The sequence below is a fragment of the Juglans regia genome, chromosome 11, assembly GCF_001411555.2.
Source record: "Juglans regia cultivar Chandler chromosome 11, Walnut 2.0, whole genome shotgun sequence".
NCBI lineage: Eukaryota > Viridiplantae > Streptophyta > Magnoliopsida > Fagales > Juglandaceae > Juglans > Juglans regia.
This window is the reverse complement of record NC_049911.1, coordinates 2629386-2645835: the sequence shown is the minus strand read 5'-3', so window position 1 is coordinate 2645835 and position 16450 is coordinate 2629386. Positions and strand designations below refer to the sequence as shown.

The following is a 16450-nucleotide window of genomic DNA, read 5'->3' as shown; positions in this document are numbered from 1 at the left end:
CTGCAACACATTATCTACGACCATTAGCCAGTACTCGTCGTTAACGTACATGGATCACCATCATAATTATTAGAGTAATATTACATATAATCGTAGAATGCACAAATACCGTACAGTCGTTTTGAAAAAGAGTGAGATTCATTCATAAAAAATTAATTTATTTTCATGTAGGTCCCATATTTATTTAATTTTTTCAAAACGAGTACACGATGCTCGCACGCTCATAACTCACTACAAGGGAAATCACCTTGTAGCAAGAATTATAATGTTATAATGTTATATACATTATATGTACACACCTATTATAAATCTTCTACTTAGAAGACCAGTAGCAAGAATTAAATGGAAGTTCAATAAGTATCTAGAGCTAAGAAACAAACAAAGAATTCCAAATATTAAGGCAACAACATGATAATTATCCAGTTTATATGATAACCCGATTTTGATTGTACACCTTTGCAGGCATGCTATGCCACGATCATCAGTATAACAGGGCCACAGCTACAGTACTAATAAAGTGGATCGACAAATCCACACGTTATAACTAAATCTTGATGAATGAGAAGAAGAAAAGAAAAATAAAAGAAATTACCTGAGAAAGCATTATGGTTGAATTTTTAAAAACATCGTTGGTGACCCATATATAGATGCCAACCACCTTCATTCCACCTACTAGCATTCTAGCCACCTAAGAAACGATATAAGAGCTAAAGCAAGGCTCACAAAAATCCTATCGAGTTTAGCTATACCAACACATGACAACATAACATTTGGTGCTCCCAATCATCACATCAAGTTCAACACAGACTCACAAATTTACTCTGTTTCTCACATCAAACTTGAAACATGAAACAACAAACAAATAAATATAAATGACAAACTTACAAAAAATAAAAATAAAAAAGCACAAACTCATCAACCCAAAAAAGCAAACAAATAAATACAAATGAAAAACTTAAACATTTCAAACTAAAAATTGAAAATAAGCATAATTTATGGGTAGACATAACATAAAAACAACAAGCAAAACAAATAACAAAAAGAATTATTAAGTTCAAATCAATTTCAACCAAAAGTTCTCAAAACCCAAATTCTTAGCTTGTATATTCTGACAATATTCATTTTAAGGGCTTGTTAGAATCCACAAAATAATTGTGCATTTGGCACCGTAAATAAACTGTATAAACAACGACAAAGTACCTGTCTTGTGCAGAGTAGGTTAGCACATTTCCATTAACATCATCAAACTCGAGCCATTTCAGAGACTCGGACTCAAACAGAACAAAACCAAATTCTGGTTTTCCCTTCCGTATGTACCTAGCCATTTAACATGGGAAATATCAAGATAAAGGATACCCTGTACAAAATGTAGGAAAAATCCCTAAAACCCACGGACACGCACGGTTTAAAATTCATTTCACAGAAATTTCATGGGAGTGGAAATTAACTTGAAGTGAATGTGGGTATATTCGTGAGAAGCAGTGAAGGAGAAGGGCCTTACCACCGATTGACAACTCAGAACTCCAACAATGAACACAAATGCACAGCAGCAAACCCACGAAAAATTTGCAGAGAAGAGAGAGAGAGAGAGGGTCTACTATGAAGAGAGAGAGAGAGAGAGAGAGAGAGAGAGATGGAGAGAAATACCTGTAGATTTTTTGCGCACCGTGCGAGAGACGAATACGGATTGGGGAGAGAGGGAGGAGCGGATGGAGGGAAATGAACAATGGCAAAAGGCGGGCGACTTAAATTTTAGAAGAGTATTGTGGCGAGTTATTATCGCCGCATAAAATTCACTTTCACCGCTAAGATACAAAGCTCATGCGGCGATTAAGAAAAACGGATGCAAAATTCTAATTTGCGGCGACTAAACTTCGCCGCAAATATCCTCGTAAAATTGGTACAAGAATTACAAATTTTACGGCGATGTTTAATTCGCAGCTACAGTAAAAAAAATTTGCAACGAAAAAAGTCGCCGCAATAAATGAACCATGAATTCCACTTCAAAATGTCTTATGAGTTAAGTTGGAATTCAGCGGCGAATTAATAATCGTTGCAAAAAATGACTATTTGCGGCGATTTTTTTTGCAACAATCTAAAAATCGCTGGAAAATGTCTGATTTCTTGAAGTGACTGTAAATATCATTTCTCTAATTACTATATATATCAGTACTGTCACACATCATTGTAAATGTCACGGCCACCATCGAATTAACTCAGTATTACAATCATTATGCATGATTAATGCTGGAATTAATACACACAATTCTGCTTTATAGAATTAGACGTTTTTTAACACATGATATAATCATCCAAATCATGAAAATTCCAAATGATATATAGTTCGATCGGTATATTAATATCAATTTAGAATATAGAAGTATGAGAATGCTTCTAATCATGAAAACACAAACTCAATGATGCAAAGTCAAGGACCAAAACTAACGTCGTCGACGTCGAATGTGATCCACAGGTTTTGATGCTATACCATCTTTCCTTTTCGGTTTAATTTTTTAATTTCTGGAGGAGATCAGGTGGGGGGCTTGTTTCATTTCATACATGATTGAATGGTTCCCCGCTGTTCTGTAAAATCATTTGCTTGTTTTAAAAGAAAAAAAAAATAAAGATAAAAAAGTAAAATAAAATGATAAATACAGTCGTGAATACGTAAATGATATGTAATTATTTAAAAAAATAATAAATATAAAATTTATATAAAAAAAATTATATTTTAATAATAATTTTTTTTTTTTTTTAAATGATTAGATGACAACTACGCATTACACCCTTTATAGCATTACTCAAAACTAAAACATAGTGAGAATAAGGACAAACTAGCGAAAACCTTGGTTTTTGACGGCTTAGACTTAAAGCGTAGTGGCAGTACTTCTGTTACAGATCCAAACATATATACTTGAATTAAGTACTAGTCTGTAAGTCTCGATCCACTCTACATGAAGATCAGATCCGATCTTTGCTTTTCTTTGTTGGAGTACTGAAACTAATATTTCTCAGCATGATAAGCTCAGTTTACTTTACTGGAGTGCTTGGTAACAACGTCCCATCTCTTTTCTTAATTTATACAGCCTTTATAATTAAATTACTTTGGTTATTTTTCAGTTTGTTTCGATTGATTTTCCTGCTTGTATATGTTTCAGGCAATATTATGTCGGGGCTTGTCTACCTCTCACCCACGTAAGTATGCTGATCATCTAGATCTAGTTTTTATTTATTTTCTTGTTAATATTTTGTTTTTTTCTTTTTCTTTCTAATGGCACTTACAAATTAATTGTACGTAGACCAACATTTTGGAGAATTGTGAAGCGTAGATCAACCGAGGAGTTTGAGAGCCTTCCATACATTTGCAAGTTGTTGAATGCATATTTTTGGGTTTACTATGGACTTATTAAGCCTGATAGCTTGCTCGTTGCCACAGTTAATATGTTCGGTGCTGTTGTAGAGATCATTTTTCTTTTCATATTTCTGCTTTACGCCCCTCCTGGAATGAAGGTATATATATATATATATATATGATTTTTGTTTCTCGATCTCAGCTTTCTGCAAAATGAGTTTAATTAGTTTCCATTGAATTATATATATCATCACATGATGATCATGAGTGTTGCTGTATATGTATTTTAATTCAGGCTAGAACCGCCATACTTGTTGCAATTCTGGATGTGGGGTTTCCAGCAGCAGCAGTTTTGTTGACACAATTCTTGCTACATGGGGATGTGCGGATTGATGTTGCAGGTTTACTGTGTGTAGGCTTCAGCATGATTGCATATGCTTCACCTCTCTCGGCTATGGTAAGATCATGATGATCAGGTTCATTATATAGATCTGTCAATGAAAAACAAAAGCCGATTATAATTCATACTTATCTGCATGTAATCTTATGTCAAAGCTGTTAAAAACTTTTTGTAGAAAACAGTGGTGACAACGAAGAGTGTGGAGTACATGCCTTTTCTTCTCTCATTCATCCTTTTCTTGAACGGAGGAGTTTGGACTTTCTATGCTTTTCTCACGAAAGACTGGTTTGTAGGAGTAAGTAATCCTTGCAGGAAACACAAAATGATCAGCTAATAAATAATTATGCCACGCAAGTACTTGCTAGATCGGTTCTCATAATTGAAAGGGATGGTTTAATCTTGTAGACGCCAAATGGGACTGGATTTCTTCTTGGAACAGCTCAGCTGATTCTCTATGCAATTTATTGGAAACCTAAGCCATCCAAGCAGCAAGTCTTGAACATTAACGAGGATTTAGATCAGGATAATGACACTAGGCAACGTGAGCCGCTCATCATCCCGGCGGCCGGCTCCCAATCCGTTAATGCAGAGGCCGAAACGTGACCTGATAGAATTAAGTTACCCAAGTTGATAAATCCCACTGGTGCATGACGATCATGAGGACTAGCTGATGAAGAAAACTTGGCCGAGAGAAGGATTTTGTTACTGCTAGCTGCCAAGAATCAGATCGATCGAAGGCCAGCCGGAGGAGCTAGCAATTTCAGTAGAGATTTGAGTTTATTTAGAGGTTGCTAATTAGGAGTACTCCTCATCATCATCATGTAATTTTGTGAGATTTGTACGTCCTTTAGTAGTTAAAATTCGATAAATTAAATAAGAGCATGAGCAGTTAAAAGGAAGAGACAAACTCACACGTCATTCTAACATTTCTCTTATATATATAGATCATAATTAGAGGCTGATAATGGTAAGTTATGGAGAAGAGAGGCTACGTACGTACTCTTTGCTATCAATTAATTATATTTATTTTAGTTTAGAAGACATGGGAAATTATTTACTTTCAGTGGTTGTTGTTGACCTACGAGCAGCCTACGACTGGTAGACAGATCATCATAGAGACAACCTTCGATTTGTGTGCCACTCAATACGAATACCAAGTTATCAACATTAATTATATTTCTCTATATATATATATATATATATATATATAAAAGGAAATGTTTTGTTTAGTTAAAAAACAAAAACAAAAACTCATGCTGCCTGCAGAAAATCTCAGTTTTGGAGAGTCAGCAGAAAATTAAGGAATTATATTGGAAGGAGCTGATATAAAAAAAATATATATTTGTGGTTATTTATTTACGATGAAAAGATTATTTGTGATCAAAATATATTTATTTTAATTATAATTAATTATTTTACTGAAATTAACCGACTATAAATAAGTAATCTTCTTATAGTACTAAAGTTTATATAAATCATTATTCCCAGTATTTTTCCTTCCTTTACCTTTTAACTCCATATAAATACTATTAAACACATGGCTTAAATGAATATAAGAACCAATTATCCACTTTTTGAAGACACAAAATAAGATTATCTAAAACTTTTATCTAAAATTTAGGGTATAAAGTGAGATATATATACACATAAAATGATAATTAAAATATTTATAATTAGCTTAATAAATTTTTTTAATAATATTAAATACTCAATATTAAATATTATAAATTTCGATTAGCCATCAGTACTCCCTCTTTACTTTAACTTTTAAAATTCGAAAAACAACTTTAAGAAAAATATAAACCTTAATAATATTTTTCTTGAATAAAGATGAGCTCGAAAGGATCAGAGACAATAAAGATAAGTACATCATAAAAAAGCAACTTGAAGATAAGCTCGATGATGATAGCAATAATTAAAGTAATAATGACAAAAAAAAATGATGTTCTAAGATCAGCATATGAAGCAAAAAAACTCGACCTTTGGGAAATTGGAAAATGCTGTGCCGTGTTGTCATTTTAAAAAAAATAAATGTATATAAGATTTATATAAAAATAAATTAATTTTTTAATAGTGTACTCCACTTTTTTTTAAAATAACTACACGATATTTACGCATTTCACGACTGAAGGTCACATGCAACAACATTTTTGGAAGAGCAGTCCCAAAATCACCTAACTTCGCTGATCTTCAGCTACAATTCTTTGGCATGTTTGTTGTATTCATTTTCCCATAAAAAGAAAAATTAATAATAATAATAATAAGTTCAACATTTGGCGTGGAAGAGAAAAAATAAAAAGATTAAAGATTCGTTTGAATAGTGATATGAGTTAGGATAATTTGTAAATAATAATAAAAAATGAGTGTTACATTCACAAAGAGATTACACAAAAATAATTTCACAAATTGATGTGGTTTCATGTGAACCGTCAGATTTGTAATACAATAAAAGTAACTGTATAATCTGATAAATCACATCAAGACATGTCAATTTATGAGATTATTTTTATATAATTATTTTATGACTAGAATATTTCACATAATAAAATTATTAATTAAAATGAAAAGAAATGAGGTCTTACCTCTATCAAAATGGGCCCTAAAATCTTTGGGTTGTGCAGGCTTGTTCAATAATTATAGGCCTGCAGGCCCATCAAAGCATAAATGTTCTGGGCTACCACATGTCGTGCAGTAACTCGAGTGATAATGCTACAATCGTTACACACTCCATGTTTACTCTTCTCTCTCTTTTATTTTTAATAATTATAGGCCATTGCAATCTGAGCACAGGAGTCAGGACTCCTAAAAATGAGGGTTAGTTTGCCGGATAATCTTCAATTAATATCCATGTTTTTTTTTTTTTTTTCGACTAATTTTCGATAATCATTCTCGTAGTATCTATCATATATCTCAAGTGACATCAAATATTTTTTTTATATGAAAGTGGCTGTCATCAATTTATTTTTCTGCTCAAAAGATATGCATGGGGCACCATATCAAGCTAAATAGACTTTGGTTTGTTTTATATTAATGTAAAATATAGGAATTAATATATAATTAGATCATTAGCAAAATAATTAAGCAAGTGAAGCACGTACATACGCGCGTGATCATTATTCAATATTTTTTCTTCAAATACTGAACAATTATTAATATTATACGCTAGTCTTGATGTGATATTTCAACCATTTTGTATTTCATTCACATGTTTAATTAATACTTTAATAGTATATATGGTTCTTGTCATATATATATATAATAAATTAGTTATGCTATATTTATAAGTCTGACGTGTATTATTGATCATCTCTGCTTACTATATTAATACTAGTTATGTTTATAAAATGTGTTGGGCATGCATGTTATAAAAATAAATAAAGTTACAAATATGAAATATATCATTGCAATAATATTGAATATATTATTATCCTGAATTAACTACTACTACGTACTAATTAGAAAGAAAATTTAAAATAAAAAAACTGGTTAGCTAAACGTGTGGTCGATCTAGCTTATATGATCGAGTACTACGCATGCATGATGATGATTCTAATTTATGATCAGTGCGCCATTCAACAAAAAAGATTGCTTAATTTCAAGCTAGCAGAAGTCACATATATATATATATATAGCGCCTAGAATTGCTTAATTAATTATAAATTAATTCCCAGATGATCCACGAATTTTAATTAAAAATTGAATTATATATATATCACTTAAATAAATAACTTTTTTATGCTTGAAATATTCAGAATTAGCAATTAAAGAAGAAAGGATCAAAGGACAACAGTTGCTTGAGAAAATTCCTCAGTGGGATTCTGAATTCTATGAAAGTTTTGTATATCTTCCTTGCCTATTTACATTGACCCGTGGGCCATATTTATACACAGGAGCTTCAATGAAATGTAAATTACATTTAAAGGAATTTCATTTGAATTTACAGAAACAGATTTTGGGGACCACACGGGACCACTCAGCCATTCTGTTATTTGTAGACGTGCTCGGGCTGCATGCACCTGCATCTGCTCATGCTGAGTAGTATATATTTACAGTTGTCTTAATAGCAATTCATGAAATTGTGAATGTCAAAACTTAAAAAATTAATAATTATATTTCTTATAATAGGTGTCAAAGTTTGAAGTACAGACCCAACCATTGGCAATCCAAAGCCCAAACTTTGTAGTTGAACCATATATAATAGTTTGTTTTTCTTTTAAATAAATATATATATATATATAATGTGTGTGTGTGTTTGGAAGGTCTCCAAATCTTTCTTACTGAGTTTTAATGTCTTATATAATATATATTATAAGGTAATGTTTGGGTAGCTATGGGCATTTTTATTTCAGATTGATAAGATGAACAGCCGGCAAGCAAGCTAGCATCACCCTCTTGCCCATCTTCGCAACTAGCAATTCATAAATTAAATATGATAATATGCTGATCATAATCATATATGGTAATGTCGTGTTTCGCAACTCGAGCAACTCCATAGTTTCCTTCCATTCGGGACCTACAAGAACGCAAGAAGTGAGGGCTGATGATAAGAAACACCTTCAACGCTTAAGTCAATACCCTTTTTTAGAAAATTTAGAAGGAAAAAAATCTGAGAGCCCCAAATCCCTGAAGGATATATATACCTAGTGGTGGTGGCCCTTGCGGGATCGATCATGGCTCTGTCACACTGTACTCAAGTCGTGTTGTCTACTAGCTTCCTGCCATGCAATAGGCTTGCAATGCCTGATCATGGCACTCCGACGGATTTGTCCCCAAGTCGTGGTGTGTTCACCTTGTCCTTTATTAAATGCGGGTGGTCTTGATCTGGTGCGCCCACTCCTCATGCCAGCCCAATCGTCGGTAACTTGGGGCAGTGACCATTCATGTCCCTGCATATATGGCTTGTTGGCCAGTAGAGATGTCGAGCCTTCTGACTGAACGGTTCACATTTCGTGTGTGATACATTATCACTTATTTCTGGGTTGACCTCGCCCCTCGGGCCCGGCTCGTCCTATCATTTCATACCAATTCTCTACTACTAGGCTATCTCAAAAATCCATTGTTGCCTCGTGGGCTAGGCCCGTGTGGTTCAATCTGACACTAGGAACGACCTCCCTCACAATATAAATATATATATATATATATATATATATATTTATATATGATTAGTTAACAAGGGCTAGCGAGCGTAATAATTATTAAGTAAGAGGTGTCTTAAATTAGTACGTACAAAAACAACGATAACCAGCTTGATGTTGAATGACTCAAACCATTGATCAGGAAGGTACTTCAAATTGAAATCCCAAATTTAGAAAAGCAGCTTCTTTGTTCAAACCATACGCAAACGTCCCTCTAGCTAGCCAGCCAGTACTTCCCATTACTTCCCATTTTTTCTTTCAGAATTCTTCTTTTCTTTTCGTTTCTTTTTCTGTAAACATGGCTACTCTAAGTTTCTTTGTTGGAGTTATAGGTAATAAACACTTTCATTCTCCACATACATGCATGTGTTTTTAGCGGTACTGGCCGGCATGTTTAATTCAAGGTAATTCTCGATTCAGGTTGCAAACATGCAGGCAACTAGCTAACAATAATCTCTTTGATCACTTGGTTTTCACAGGCAACATCATCTCAGTGCTACTCTTTCTTTCTCCCTTGTAAGTTATTATATATAAGCTCCTCCAAATTACATCCATCTTTTTTAATTTCCACATCAAATGATGATCAGAGATCAATTATTACTTAATAATATTGTCATTTTTTGCAGAGGAACATTTTGTCGAATTGTTAAGCATCGAACAACAGAGGAGTTTGAGAGCTTTCCTTACATTTGCACATTACTGAATTCATCATTATGGACTTACTATGGAGTTACAAAGCCTGGAAGCCTGCTTGTGGCTACTGTCAACAGTTTTGGTGTTGTTGTGGAGATTGTTTTCATTTCCTTGTTCCTTGTATTTGCACCTCCAAGGATTAGGGTAAGTCGTTGCTCCCGGCCACCATAATCATCATCGTCCTAACGTCTGTTATCATCATGATCAGAAATATCATCATCATCAACCTCCTTAGCTATAATTATTAATGTTCTTTTAATCAGGCGAAGACTGCAACATTAGTTGCGGTTTTGAATGTGGGATTCCTCGCAGGAGTGATGTTGATTACTGGTTTTTTGTTGCACGGAGATACAAAGATCGATGTCATAGGATTCTTGGCAGCAGGCTTGAATATAGTTATGTACGCTTCACCTCTGGCAGCCATGGTAAGGGCTTAGCTCGAGCGAGCAATATCTATCAAGTACTGCGTACGTAGAAGCCATTAATGGTGATCTAGCTAGCTAGCAGCTTCTAGTCTTCTTGATCTTCTTCTAATTTAATTGTCTTTTTCTGCTTAATTAATTTGTCAAAGGGATTTCGTGGAGTTGGATTTATTTTCATTTAATTATATATCATGTGGGCAACCCTAAAATGATGGAAGGATTAGCCCTCCATAACCAAAATATATAAATGCTTTAATTTCCAGTAATTATTTATTTATTTTTTTACATGCATTGAAATGTGTAGAAAAGGGTGGTGTCAACGAAAAGCGTGGAGTACATGCCTTTCCTTCTCTCCTTTTTCGTTTTCTTGAATGGAGGGATTTGGACCTTCTATGCCGTCCTTGTGAAGGATGTCTTTCTCGGAGTAAGTTCTCCTCGCTAGCTCATGCTCAATTATTCAAACCATGATGTTGATCATGATTTAAATACGTATTATATAATATCTTTTAAATCAAATTATACTATATAAATATATATATATATATATTGGGTTGTAAAATCTTTTGATTAGGATTTATTATAGATCTATACATAATTAATTAGAAAATTATTTCAAACCAATTAAGCATGAATTTGATAATGAATCGACTCATAGTCTTTAGGCTTAATCCATGCCACCGCCATGCATCTCCTAATTATATATTGCTAGCTAGCTCCATCACTAGAGCGGATTCTTCTAATAGATCCTAGCTAGTAAACCCGCATGCTACGCAAGCATCTATAGCAAAATTTATTAAATATAATATTACAGATCTACTTAACTAAGTTAGCATATCTTAAGCCATTATACATTGAATAGATGCTTTAAAAGAGTATGCATTTTGACTTTTAAAATTCGACACAATGTGTTAAGAATGATAGGAGAAAAAGTTGAATAAAAATGAAATCAGTCATACACGATACACATGATGATTTACTTAGTTCGACAACGTGCATAATTCACGGAGTTACAAAATATTTTATTTTATGTGATAGTTTAATATACAGTGTGACAATATGGTAGCAGTACGAAAATTATACAATATATATATATATATTTATATAATAAATCCTAATTAGCGATGGAGTCGGATCGACTCAAGAGCTAAAGACGGGTCTAAAAATTTTTCTACACAATGTAGAGGTGACACTGGCTTAGATCAAATTGCATATGATTGCTGCTCCATTCAGGATAACTACTGTATATATGCGTGACATCCTTAGATTTGTGAACTGTGTATCTGAAGAGACAGGAACATGTTTGCATGCAGTATATTTTTGTTATTCATTTTGTGATAAAAAAAAAATGTAAAACTGTGATGAAAAAAGTGTGGTTGAAACAAGTTGATCATGGAGGGAGTTGTTGCAGGTATCAAATGGGGCTGGATTTATTCTGGGAACAGCCCAACTGGTTTTATATGCAATATACATGAGGAACCCCAAGTCATCATCCAAGAAAATGCCTGAGGATTCGGAGGATCATGAGTCCCAGCACGAACACCTTCTTCCCTCTAGCAGTACTTGTGTGCAGGAAAATATTACCATATGAAAGAAAAAGAAACATTTAGGTTTCAATTTTTGTGCTTAAATTCTCATAAACCATAACAAGGTATTTCACAAAGGCCTTCAGTCTTTACATAAATAAATTTCGTACAATTGCTGGATCAGAAGATTAGACTTTTCTAATTACCCAAATATTTGGGCTGTGATACTGTGGATTATAGCTTTTGGGTTTTGCAAATAATGAGGTTCGGCTGAAGGTTGTCGCCTAATTGCTCTGAAACTACAGCACCCAAGTTAAAATGAAACGATTTGTGAATAACAATAAAATATATTAAATATATATAATTTTAAAAAATAAAAAAAAGTTAAATAAAAATATCATAATTTTAAAATATTGTTATATTATTATTTTTTAATATTATTTTTTATTTTAAGATTTAAAAAAATTAAATTATTTTTTATATTTTATTTTAAGATTTAAAAAAATTATAATAATTAGGTAATAATGTTTAAATGAAAAGTGTCACAATCCTTATTATTTTACTTTTTAATTCATGGGTTTAATTTACCAAAAAAGGGACAGTAATTATTTAATAAAAAAATCTAAGAAATTTTAACTTGAATATAATGTTTTAAAAGAAAACGTTCTCGCAACCGAAAGCTCCCAACGCATCAACCCACCAAGTTTCCCACCATCGGCGACCACTGGCTAGAGAGAAGCTCTATATTAGGTGTTGTTTGGTTCCTCAACTCATCTCAACTCATCATTACAATTTTTTCAAATCCCAACACAAAATATAATAAACAATTTAATTTTTTCAAATCTCAAAATAATAATAATATTAAAAAATAATATTCTAATAATATTTTATTATCTTAATTCAACTCAACTCAACTCACTTTAACATCCAAACACAATTTAAGTTATTCGGTTTAGATTGGAAAATTCCACCGGTCCGGATCATATTACCTTAGAATTTTGGCTTTCGGTCCGATCCATGGGTATAGTGTTTTTGGACCCGACCGACCAAAGTATATATATAGTTTTTTAAAATATCTTTAATATATATTATTTTATATAGTAGTTATATAAATTATATATTTTTCATCTAACCTATCACTATTGATCATATGTATTTGGAGTTTGGGTGATATTGTGTTTGTTTAATTTCATTTTCTCTATTTTTTTTTAACTTTGTTACCATGATTGCTAATTCTCATGGATGGATATGGATAGTTTTGATAATTTTTTCAAAAAATTTTAAGTTATTTTCAAGTACAAATGTTTAAATAAAGATAAATAATTGATATTCAAAAGTATAAATATTGTGAGCTTTTATTGATGGACCGAAAATAGTTAAAATACACATTAAAAGTTATTGGATTTTTTATATGTTTGATCTATTTTACAACTAATGGTCCGGTTTGGTCCGATCTATCAAGGTAATTGTTCTAGAAAGATAGTGGATTTTTTTTTTAATTTTCTTGATTTTTATTCGAATGCTCGAAAATGGCTGAATTTCTACCTTTCGGTGTTTAGAACTCTACACTCACCGTCCCATTGCACTCACTAGCCGTTATATCAGTAAAGTACAAAATGAGTATGCAAAAATAATTATATATAGCAGAACTCTAACACCCTCCTCAAGGCTCAACAACGTTAGATTTTCTAGATTTGACTCCTATTAAGCTCATCCTACCAACAAGTGGAGACCAGGCAATGGCATAGTTTCTCACAAGTGTTTTTGTTCACTCGGACCGTTCATAGCATCCTATCCATTATTATTTTCACTTCCCCTAACAAAAAGTTATCAATCTAAGGAAGTGAATTTCTCAATTAACCAAAATTCAAAAGAACAATATGTAGCAAACTCCTTCCCGTCATGACTTTTGGCCATGTTAACACAATCCACAAGTTGGATTGCTCAAAAATCGCAAATGACGGCCTCCCCTTGGTGAGAATAGGCATGAAGAGGTTTAGATTTAGAGTTGAGTTGAAATAGTTTGTGAATAATTAAATAAAAGTTGAATTATTTATTATATTTGATGTGAGAATTTAAAAAAATTGTTTTGAGATTTGAAAAAGTTGAATTATTTATTATATTTTGTACAGGAATTTAATAAAATTATAATGATGAGATGATATGAGTTGAAGTGGATTTTAAATACAAACTTCTCTCATATCCCATTTTTTATTTATTTTTCTTTATATGCTGCATTAAATATGTTGGGTGTTTGTTTGTTAAGCTTCCGCACCACTTGCTTGTTACATATATGTGTGTGTGGATTAGGGAAAAAATAATATAATGTTTTGAAGGATGATTAAATTGAAATATTTTCAGCTGAAATGGTTGGTTTGAATTGAAATGAGGAAATGGAGGGACAGTTTGCTAGTTGGTGGTGCCGTCCTTGGGGACAGAAGTAGCTATTGATGGAGGCCGTATCCATGTATGGCCCAGCTACCATTCAATTCCATTTCCTCTTTGATAGAAGTACAGACAGATCGAGAAGAGACAGCACGAAAGAGCAAGAAAGAAGGAAAGAGAGAGAAGATGGGCTTCTTCTTCTTCTTCGCCGAAAGTTACATACTTTCACCAACGATCCTATGCCTCCTTCTGTTCATTTCACCATCTTTAGCGTCAGAAACCAACCCTACAACCACCAAGAGCTCAGCCTATGAAGTTCTTGAGGACTACAACTTCCCTATTGGCATCCTCCCCAAAGGTGTGCGAGGCTATAATCTTGATCCCTCCACGGGAGAATTTTCTGCCTACTTGGGCGGTAGCTGCAGCTTCTCGCTCGAAGGGTCGTACCAGTTGAAGTACAAATCAACTATCAGAGGTTATATTTCGCAAGGCAAGCTCTCGAGCTTGGAGGGCGTTAGTGTGAAGCTCTTCTTCTTCTGGGTTGACATTGTTGAGGTACAGAGGAAAGGGGATAGTCTCGGATTCTCGGTCGGGATAGCTGGTGCTGATTTTCCTATTGATAACTTTGAGGAGTGCCCTCAGTGTGGTTGCGGATTGAATTGCAATGATGGGCAACTAGAGGAGGTCAGATCAATCCCGATTGTTTCTTCTTATGCCAAATGAAATAATTGCTTGCGGTCAGCCGAGAGAGGAAAAGAGCCATGACATTTAAAATGCAGCTTGATTGGATCTCCAACTGCATAGTCGTGCAGTTTTTTTCTTTCTATGCTTTTAGATATGTGAATGAAAATCTACTGGGCTTGCTTCTAATGGTTGAGCAAATACATAAAATGATTGGATTGATGTTTCTTTGATAGTTAGGACCCATTAAAACAAAAACCTACGCTCCGTTTTCCTCAATCCAACCATTCGACTTTGATTAGGAGGTGAGATTGAATTGTGAAAATGGGCAAGTAAAGAACTTTAGAACAAATGCATTCATTTCAGATGGTGTGCTTGAATATTTTGGAATCTGTGATATTGTCAACTCAATATTATTTGTGCTTATTCTAAATTTTACCGGTTCAATTTTCTGATTATTGTTGATGACCTGTTGGTTGGCTTCAGTAGTTTTGTGTTGCGTACTATAGCCATTGAAAATCATTTTCTTCTGATCACAAACAAATTGCATAGACTACATAAAAGCTTCAGAAGGAAATCTTTCTTTCCTTTCACCTCTTTTTCCCTGAATTTGTATGCGAAAATTGGGAATAAAAGAGGATGGTGATAGGTATAAAATTTTCCGGTTCGGTCAAATTCTTGAATATGATCGCTTCCATTGATCCCAATTTACGTCGGCTTCTATCATCTAGGAGCTCTGTTAGGATTCTGGTTGGTAGAATTTAATTTGCAGATAAAAGGTTCACTGGTATACTACATTTGAAGCACTGAGTCTGTTATGCGAAATGCACAGAAAACTAGCTTACTTCTTTACAAAGTGGCTTCTGAGCATAAACAGGAAAACATCTTCATATCGTTGTCCAGGTGCTACAAAACCTGTCATCAATTGCGTAAACAAGACAGAAACAGCTTAAACTTTTCTTTTTGGTTTTTGAAATTTTTATTCATTATTTTTACCATAAATTCACTGAATGGATCTTACATGTGTTTATCAGCTTGGTTACACATATAAAGGTCTTGTTAACATGCATTCAAAGGGTTTTATACATAGGTTTTAGCCATTATCTTCATCGTCTGTATGGTTCACAAGGTCCACTGTCCCGGCTAGGTTCTTAGTACAGAACATTGATCTATGACTTGTATAGAGTGCGTATGCTGTGACTGTCTAGGGTCAGGTTCAGCTGGCTCCAATAGTTGCATACTTGCATTGATTTATTTTTTGTTTAAAAGTTTAGGAAAGTCTAGCATTATTATATAAGGATAAAGGCAACGTAACACTGTGAGAACCGAAAATTATGTAGATCGATAGTCACATAAGGCACATTTTCTCTCTCTCGATTTCCCTTTGTTTGCACTTGCTTTATCTCATATGTCTGGGTTCCAAAAAAATACCGACAATCTTACTATGTAACCAAGGCAACATAACACAGCGACAACTTTAGAATTACAGGTAACATAAAAAGTAGAGGCAACGCTTGAAATCGAGAATTGTGGAAACAAACTTATTTTTTGGTCAGTTGAAACAGTGATCTAACGGTCACATCTTATTCAGATACATAAGATGCATGAATGATAAAAAAAATCATCTAATATAGATGAGAAATGATATCGTGAATACGTAAACATCATATAATTATTTTGAAAAAAAAAATAATTTAAAATTTATATAAAAAAAATTAATTTTTTAATAATAGACTTTATTCTTTTTTAAAATGACTGTACAATAACTTATATATTTCATAATTGTATGTACATTACTCAATAACGATATATATGAATAGAAATTTGAGATTTAAAAAAAATAAATTATTTATTATATT

At 33.1% G+C, this 16450-nt stretch overlaps 3 protein-coding genes across 3 annotated transcripts; all 3 read left to right on the top strand.

Annotated features, from left to right (window-relative positions):
- Nucleotides 1-2835: 2835 nt before the first annotated feature.
- On the top strand, nucleotides 2836-4632 carry LOC109012696 (bidirectional sugar transporter SWEET17-like). The gene is made up of 6 exons (XM_018994473.2): nucleotides 2836-3050; nucleotides 3159-3195; nucleotides 3300-3510; nucleotides 3648-3809; nucleotides 3928-4047; nucleotides 4158-4632. The coding sequence occupies exons 1-6, from the start codon at nucleotides 3017-3019 to the stop codon at nucleotides 4353-4355; spliced, it is 762 nt and encodes a 253-aa protein (XP_018850018.1). The 5' UTR covers nucleotides 2836-3016; the 3' UTR covers nucleotides 4356-4632.
- A 4553-nt stretch (nucleotides 4633-9185) lies between these two features.
- Nucleotides 9186-11689, top strand: LOC108987468 (bidirectional sugar transporter SWEET17-like). The gene is made up of 6 exons (XM_018960394.2): nucleotides 9186-9219; nucleotides 9367-9403; nucleotides 9514-9724; nucleotides 9844-10005; nucleotides 10307-10426; nucleotides 11411-11689. Exons 1-6 carry the CDS (start codon nucleotides 9186-9188, stop codon nucleotides 11588-11590), a joined length of 744 nt encoding a protein of 247 aa, XP_018815939.1. The 3' UTR covers nucleotides 11591-11689.
- Nucleotides 11690-13930: 2241 nt separating this feature from the next.
- LOC109012697 lies at nucleotides 13931-14983 on the top strand. The gene has a single exon (XM_018994476.2). It carries the CDS (start codon nucleotides 13995-13997, stop codon nucleotides 14631-14633), a length of 639 nt encoding a protein of 212 aa, XP_018850021.1. The 5' UTR covers nucleotides 13931-13994; the 3' UTR covers nucleotides 14634-14983.
- Nucleotides 14984-16450: the final 1467 nt, after the last annotated feature.

Excerpts from the sequence above, each read along its gene's own strand:
- LOC108987468 (XM_018960394.2), top strand. The coding sequence starts at position 9,186 with ATGGCTACTCTAAGTTTCTTTGTTGGAGTTATAG. Across the intron at positions 9,220-9,366 it reads TTTCTTTGTTGGAGTTATAG|GCAACATCATCTCAGTGCTA; the intron begins GTAATAAACACT and ends TGGTTTTCACAG. Across the intron at positions 10,427-11,410 it reads TGAAGGATGTCTTTCTCGGA|GTATCAAATGGGGCTGGATT; the intron begins GTAAGTTCTCCT and ends GAGTTGTTGCAG.
- LOC109012697 (XM_018994476.2), top strand. The coding sequence starts at position 13,995 with ATGGCCCAGCTACCATTCAATTCCATTTCCTCTTTGATAGAAGTACAG.
- LOC109012696 (XM_018994473.2), top strand. The coding sequence starts at position 3,017 with ATGATAAGCTCAGTTTACTTTACTGGAGTGCTTG. Across the intron at positions 3,196-3,299 it reads CTTGTCTACCTCTCACCCAC|ACCAACATTTTGGAGAATTG; the intron begins GTAAGTATGCTG and ends AATTGTACGTAG. Across the intron at positions 4,048-4,157 it reads CGAAAGACTGGTTTGTAGGA|ACGCCAAATGGGACTGGATT; the intron begins GTAAGTAATCCT and ends TTAATCTTGTAG.